At 57.3% G+C, this 7,760-nt stretch overlaps 2 protein-coding genes across 2 annotated transcripts in view; both read left to right on the plus strand.

Moving 5' to 3' along the window:
• Positions 1 to 1,972: 1,972 nt before the first annotated feature.
• VDBG_07154 (aimless RasGEF) lies at positions 1,973 to 5,693 on the plus strand (the record flags this gene model as incomplete). Its single annotated transcript, XM_003002537.1, has 6 exons — positions 1,973 to 2,268; positions 2,585 to 2,871; positions 2,945 to 3,151; positions 3,206 to 4,992; positions 5,047 to 5,132; positions 5,519 to 5,693. 6 exons carry the CDS (start codon positions 1,973 to 1,975, stop codon positions 5,691 to 5,693), a joined length of 2,838 nt encoding a protein of 945 aa, XP_003002583.1.
• A 1,146-nt stretch (positions 5,694 to 6,839) lies between these two features.
• VDBG_07155 (cytoplasm protein) overlaps positions 6,840 to 7,760 on the plus strand; it is a gene marked incomplete at both ends in the record, with an annotated part of 3,543 nt that continues 2,622 nt past the window's right edge. The window contains 5 exons of the mRNA XM_003002538.1: positions 6,840 to 6,963; positions 7,041 to 7,275; positions 7,338 to 7,434; positions 7,497 to 7,499; positions 7,529 to 7,753. Of these exons, the coding sequence (XP_003002584.1) occupies positions 6,840 to 6,963; positions 7,041 to 7,275; positions 7,338 to 7,434; positions 7,497 to 7,499; positions 7,529 to 7,753 (684 nt within the window). The remainder of the gene's footprint in view (positions 6,964 to 7,040; positions 7,276 to 7,337; positions 7,435 to 7,496; positions 7,500 to 7,528; positions 7,754 to 7,760) is intronic.

The following is a 7,760-nucleotide window of genomic DNA, read 5'->3' on the forward strand; positions in this document are numbered from 1 at the left end:
GACCGAGTCGACAAGCTTCAGACAGTTTCTCTCGACTGGGACACCCAGTTAAAAACGGCGAGAAAGAGGTAAACGAGCTACCGAAAATCTTGGGCTCGCCTGGCGGTACGGCAAAACAGCGTAGCATCTCCAGTTCCGGGCATGATCACCGCCCCAGGCTGCTTCAGCCTTGGCCATCGGCAAACCTCCTACCGCAGGGACGCCGCTGACAATTGACTGGAGGGATAACCTTCCGGGAACTCTGCCGTCCAACGGGAGGCCGATGAACCGAACATGGTGCCCCGCCGAAGGGCATGTTGTCGCGGGGAATGGCAAGATGATGGCCAGAAGCGGGCGTGAAGGTCTTGGCAGCACTATGATGTGCCATGATTGCTCGTGTCGATACGTTCTCTGGCTTCTCTTGCTGAGAATCTGCCTCCTAGTAGGTACTTGCCTATCCAGCTTTCAGAGAAACCGCAAAGTAGATTGCCTCGGGGCCGGCGGGAACCCCTCACTGTAGCACATCATGCAAACATGCAACCCAGGGTTGCCGCGCCCCAATGACGTCGGATGGCACCTGCAGACTCAAGGTGAAATGACAAGACAAGACTGCCACTCAGACCTCCTTCCTCAGGTAGAAGCACCAACGGAAGGCGACAGAAGCCTTACCTCAGCGGCTAGTCCAAGCCACCAACGGCCAGGCAAAAGGGGTCGCCGTCACACCACAGAATATCATTGGACGGGTCCGTTGTTTTGGCATGAACGTGAACGAAGCGCGAGACGTGAAGCAAGAAAAAGTGCGACACACCTGTCCTAGGTCCTGCCTGGCCCGATGGTCATGGCAGTCAGGAGGTGATAAGGCGGGTCAGATAGACAGCAAAGTACCTACCTAGGCAGGTAGGTAGGTATGTAGACAGGCAGGAACCTCCCGACTCAGGCAAAAAGTGCCCGTCGTTTTGCTGGAGACTCGTTAGCGGAACATCGGTCCAGTCCAAGCTCCCTGACCGCATCAGACCTGATATACCTACCTACCTGCTGCCCTCGTACCCAGTTCAATGCGAGGCGACGAGGCTTCTCCGCCTTCACCTTTCTTATCCCAATCTGCTCGGGACCACACATCCTCTCCCTTTTTTTCTGTGTTTCTGCCCCTCGCATCCATCCCAGCGCCTGTTCGTCGAGTCTCACTTGTTGTCGTCGTGACGGCTGCGGCGCCACGAACCCTTTGAGAACACGCAACTGCCAACCGGACCCCTTCCCCCTCCCCCTCCTCGCCGACGACACCCCTTCTGCCCCGACGCAATTGGGCCACGACTGGTCCCCTAGTCTCAGAAGTGCCTATTCGGGGTGCACTGCAACTCACCCGCACCCGCACCAGACACAGTCTGTCTCCCTGTTACTCAACCGAACACCTTGCTTTCTGCGGCACCCTTGGCCCTGGCGATACACAATCAAGTCGAGACGCATCAACAGGCACCCCCGACATCACTGCCACGCCCTTTTCCAGTTGCCGCCAAAAAAAAAAGTTCTCGCGCGGCGCCGGACTGGTCCCTTCCCCCCCCTCGAAAGCGAACCCCCCCCCCAGCTTGACGTCCGCCATTCCGTCACATCTCAACGCCCACACGGCCCGGCCTGGTCTGGCAGGCCAGGAAGCAAGCAACCAAGCCCGTATGCGCAGAGGTGGAACCCAACAACCATAACCACAGTTCTGGACCGCCAAAGAGATCCAACCAGACCAGGGCTTCCACCCATCCTGCGCTGTCTGAGGCTCTGCGTCGCCCGACCGACTTCATCCCATCCTGACATCACTTTAGTCAGGCGAACCCCACCACCAACGGCCTGCAGCTGGTCTCCCTCAATTAGAGAAACCAGTGTGCCTCACTTCTCCCCCTTCTCTTGTACGTGCCAATCTGCCCTTGTCCTTCTCCCCATCTGCCTCTGCACGCTCTGTCCGCACCTCTCCCCCCCCCCTTCCCCCTCCGCAACGGTCGCGGCCATGGCCCACCATCGTCAAGGAACCCGCCAGACTCACAGGAGTTCAGAAGGCGCCGGCTTTCCTCCGCGGTCCTCCTCACGCCTCGACCGCGAAGCCGCCCACCGATCCGCCCCCGCCGCTCCTCCCTCGCGACCCGCCGCTGCGCCCCCTGTTGTCGATCCCGTCGCACCTCGCCCCAGAGACCGGTCTGTCCTCGCAGCCGACGTCCCCGACAGCTACCGCGACTCCTTCACATCAATCGTTGACGATCCCTTCTTCCAGCGATTTGACGACCACAACATACGCGACCTGCAGCTGTTCGAATCCGACCCATCCTCTCACGACGCGACCCCCGATCCGCGATGACGACTCTGATGACCAGCGCTGGCCGCCACCTCGAAGAGAGTCCCTAACTATCGGACACACACCTCATTGGGTACGCCGTGCTGCCACGCGCATTCAGGCACACTCGCATGATTGGCGCTGACCGCACTATCTATGCAGCAACCAAACTCAGCCAATATGGATAGTCTCAACATAGCGTGCGTCATCCTGCACATACAGAACCTCTCCTCTTCCCCTCGCCCTCCTCACTTAAGGATCCAGAGTCCGCTGACGCGATTCGGAATACAGAATCATCGGTGCCACTGGCGTCGGCAAATCTTCCTATATCCAGCGCGTTCTCGGCCTCTCGCGCCCACCAATCTCCAATGCTTCGAGCGTCCGCCTCGTCGTCGATAACATGACCTTTGGCGTCACACTACTCGAGCTCGATCTTGAATACTTCGACATGAGCCCCGCCCATCCCATACAATGGCCAAAACAGATCAACGGTCACATCGTGCCTCGCGTCGATGGCGCGCTAATATTATATGATGTTACCAAGGGGGAAACAATGAAGGAACTCCCCGAAACTATCGGTACAACAGCCGACCCCCTCTCCTCATCTCCCCTTTTGTAGCTCTTGGACATGTAACTGATATGACCGCCCAGCTGCTTTGACCAAAGCCGGCCTTCCGGCCGTCCTCGTCGCCAACAAATGTGACCCTGGCAACGTTCGCCAGGTCGACACGCAGCTCGTTGCCAATCATGACTTGTTCAAATCATGCGTTGCTACCTACAACCTTTCCTCCAACGCGCCCGAAAGAGCACGAGCCTGCCTGCACACAGTGGTCAAGGCGGCAGTCGCCAACCGCAAGGGTAGGATGCCACCGTCTCACCATCTTAGCGAACCATGACTGACTCGCGAGGCAGATCCTCAAGGGGCTGAGCCGGCAGCGTCGCGTCGGCGCGCGGCATCCACTGCTAATCTCGACACACTCGACGCACCCACCAATCGACCCCTCAGCCAGCAGAGCAAACACAGCCGCGCAAGCTCGGATCTGTCCCTGCTGCGTGGTGCGCCTATCGACCAGTACCGACCATCGTCCCGAAGCCCCCGACTGGCCGCTTTCAACAATGCCCAACCGGGCGCCTCGACCTTCGCAGCAGAGCCTTCTGGCGACGAATTCCATCAATCCGTCTCGAGTATGCTCCGGACGCCTGGAATTCGACTAGACCGAGCGCCGAACGACTCCTTCTTGGACATGGACGAATCAGACGCCGAATCACGCAACAGCCCCGATGACATACCCATCCTGCAACGCAATGACGAGGCTCTCTCTGATAAGCCTGCCAAGGCTGCCGCCGGCGTGTCATTTGGTGAGCTCGTTGATCGGCTGATCTCGTTGAAGATGTCGAGAGCCGATCACAACTTTCTCGAGGTGTTCCTATGCCTCTACCGGAAGTTTGCCGCCCCAGGCGAGCTCTTCTCATCTATACTGATTAGGCTCGACCGCGTTCGGGACGACAAGACGGCGCACCACCTGACCAAGACAGCCATTCAGCTTCGCATCATTGAGGTTGTGGCTCGATGGGTATCTTTGTATCCAGGGGATTTCGCCCGTCCTGCCACGCGACGGAATCTGGAGGATTTCATACGCCATCTCTCCACAGAACCCATATTCTGCATTGCAGCGCGGCAGATCCGCCAGCATCTCGAACATAGCGTGGTGGAAGACGATGACACCGGTTGGGCCAAGTCAGATGACGTCGCTGACAAGGCGGCCAGTCGGGTTTTGTCCAAGGAAGCGTCACGATCCATGTCGGACATTTCTGTCGGCGTGAGCAGCTTGTATCTGGACGACGACAAGATGGGCGACGACAGACCATCTGGCAGTTCCGACATCTTGCAGGTCGACAGGGTCAACAGCTTTGTTTCTTTGCAGTCCTTCGATGACTATGAGAGGGAGGCTGCCACCATGGAGCCGACTGACGTCTTGCCCATGAACAAGTTCCGCTATCATATTTTTATGGACATTCCCGAAGACGACATAGCCGAAGAAATGACGCGGATTGATTGGGTCATGTTCTCGTCAATTCGCATTCGAGATTTCGTCCGGCACGTCAGCCTGCCAATTGACCAGCGCGCCAAGTGCAGGAGCTTGAAGAACGTGAATCGCATGATCAACCACTTCAACCATGTAGCAAAATGGGCAGCAAACTTGATCCTGCTGAGAGACAAGCCAAAGCACCGAGCACAGATGCTAGAAAAGTTCATGGCTGTTGCGGGCAAGCTCCGACGCATGAACAACTACAGCGGCTTGGCAGCGGTATTGGCTGGCATCAACGGAACTGCAGTGCATCGGCTGGCACAGACCTGGGCGCTGGTGCCGCCGGACAGGAAGCGGGCGTTTGCTAAGTTGGGCATCCTCATGGGCACGCAGAAGAGTCACTTTGCGTACAGACTGGCGTGGGAGAACTCACCACTACCCCGGATCCCGTACATCCCTCTGCATCGTCGAGATCTGGTCTCGGCTGAAGAAGGCAGCAAAACATTTATTGGCACGGACAGCGATCGGATCAACTGGAAAAAGTTCGAGGTTCTCGGCGAAATCTTGCTGCCCATCATGAAGAGTCAGAGTACAGCCTATCCAAATCTCACGAAGCTGGAATCAGCTCGGGAGCTCATCTTGGATTGCCGCATGCCTACAGACGATGAAGTATGTTGAATCACTGCGACGCTTGTGTTGACTTTGTACTAACAATCTGTGCAGGAGATTTACCAGCGCAGCGTGCAAGTGGAGAGCACAACAGGGGGGCCATCGGACCTGTCGAAGAAGAAGTTTCCATGGTTCGCCAAGTAGGATAGGCCGACAACGAGGGTATGAGTTGATGACGGCCATGTGGATGGAAGAAGTTTGACTGTGAGATTCGTACATATGGATTCAGCATATTTTCTTTCTCATCATTCGATTGTATTCTCGCGATGCCGGCCGGCAGGGCTCGCCGACAGCGAGAAGATGGCTTTTAGATATCCCACAGAGCAATTTGATCGGACAAGGCGTCCTCGGCGTCCAACCCTTTTCTTCTGAACCTCCTTCGACAGCATGGCACTTTTTTTCTTCCTCGGAAAATGGCTCCTTACATGTCGTCAGAGACGCCTCTTTAGCGAGGTCCAGACCGGGCGACGGGCTTCCTGGGGGCGGTTCGCTAGGAGGTTCTTAATCGCTAGCGACCTGGGAACAGCGAGCCGGTGAAGAGCACGGGCAGGCAAGGGTGGCATGGGCACATGGAACTGGCAGCCCACTGTAACGTCTCCATCGAGGCTCTGCGGCTCTGGGATGTGTCCAAACGGAAGGGCTGGCAGGTTGGCAGGCAGGCTGGCTGGCTCACGCTCGAGTGGCAGACAAGGCGGGCGTGAACATGGGTGACAAGCCCGTTTCGTAGCTTCTGGCTTCCAGCAGGTGCATCGCCGATCGCAGTCTTGGTATCGACGATGGATGGGCGGGACCTACGTCCGTCCCTTGTCAACCCATGGCGCGGCCCTGGCTTGTGGCCTTGTGTGGCGCACTTCAGAGGTGATGTGCCTGCCCAAGCCCGGTCGATGAGCATGCCTGCCAGTGTTAGTGCAGCGCGAAATACAGAAAAAAAAAATCCATCGCAGGTGGCTTGTGGTGCCGTGCTCGGGGCCCGCAGAGCGCAGAGGAGGCCGCCCCTGCACACCAAAGTCGAACCGGGTTGGATTGGACGCGGGCGGGTTTCAGCAGCTGGTCGGTGTCGTATCTCTGGCGCTAGAGGTACCTGACGTCATGTTCGGAGCAAGCTGTCTTCGATGCAATTACTGCATTCCTTAGCGGAGGGGCAGGGGGCAGGTGGGCTATCGCAAGAATACTCGGCGCTACCGGAAGCTTTGCCGGGGATTGGTCGGCGAGGCATGTACCAGGGAGGTAGTGGCCGGGTGCGCCCCAAAGCTACCTTGCCTGCCTACCTACCTACATGGTACTTCCCAACCCAGGTGTTGGACTGCATTTTGCAGTTGCGGTGGGCAGGAAGCATCTGACAGGTCTTTTCTTTCCCATCCCGGGGGAGGCTCAGCAGAGTAGCAGAGCAGGGAGCAGGGAGTAGAATCGGCAGGAGCAGGAACAAGAACAGGCGCATCCACACCATCGAGCTTTGAGCTCGAGCTTGGCGTGAGATGCAACTGGGGTCTGGGCAAACTTCACCCCGCTACCCAAGTGCTACTGCATGCTTTCTCTCCCCCTCCATCGCTAAAACCAATCCCCATGTGCCTGCCCGTCCATCTCCTTTTCCAATCCTCCCTACCCACCGCTCTCTTGGTTGCTTTCCCCTTGCGCCTGTGTCACGATTAGCCTCTGGACCTATCGCCGTGAACGTGTCGTGACGTGACCTAGCAGGCTCGAACAGGCTAGACCGGCGGACTTCCTCTGTCTACCTCGCCAGTCCCCGGCGCACATCTTTCTCGTCAACCGTCTTTTTCCCTCTTCCCCCCTTCGACGTAGTCCTCTGCTTCCGTTCTCGTCATCCTAACCTTCAGAAGCAATACATCATGGTTGTGTTTGACGGCCACGAGTACCTTACCGAGGAGGAGAAGCGTCTCGGCCAGGACAGGAAGCGGGAGAAGTACTGGAAGAAATGGGGTCCCTATGTCGCGGAGCGCCAGTGGGCCACCGGTGAGAGCTTCCTCCTGTCGAGGCCCCCAGCGTGCAGAGCCTCGTCCATTGGACCTTGCTAACACGGTCCGATCTAGTGCGCGAGGATTACAGCCCTGACGGCGATGCTTGGAGTCGTACGTACCGCCGTGTTCACGTCACTTTTTTTTTTCTTTTGCTTCGGAGGTTGGCCCTGGACGCTGACCGCTCTGCAGACTTCAGCCACGAGCACTCGCGCTCCCGCGCCTACCGATGGGGCGAGGACGGCATCTCGGGTGTTTGTGATACACATGGCTTCCAGAACATCGCATTTGCGTTTTGGAACGAAGAGGAGTGAGTCTTCTGCTACGCTGCAGCACGTCGTCTACGGGACGCCTTGCTAACCCAGCTGGTAGTGGTTTCCTCAAGGAGAGGCTGTTTGGTCTTTCAAACCCCCAGGGAAACCATGGCGAGGGTGTCAAGGAGGCCCATTTCCACGTCGACAACACGCCGGTAAGTCAAAGCTCTAGACAATCGTGATTGTCATTAACAAAAACTAACATTGGATCCCTTAGACCGTAAGCCCGAAACATTCCCTCCCATGCAGCGCCGTAAAGCTCACACCTCACAGCACTCGTACATGAAGTTCCTCTACAAATACCCCCAGAAGAAGTTCCCCTACGAAGACCTTTTGGCTGAGAACGCCCGCCGCGGAAAGGCGGACAATGAGTACCAGATCATCGACACGGGTGTCTTTGACGAAGACCGTTACTGGGATATTTTTATTGAGACGGCCAAGGAATCAGATGACCCCGACGAACTCCTCTTCCGAGTTACTG

This window comes from Verticillium alfalfae, genomic scaffold (genome assembly GCF_000150825.1).
Source record: "Verticillium alfalfae VaMs.102 supercont1.9 genomic scaffold, whole genome shotgun sequence".
NCBI classification, from domain to species: Eukaryota; Fungi; Ascomycota; class Sordariomycetes; order Glomerellales; family Plectosphaerellaceae; genus Verticillium; species Verticillium alfalfae.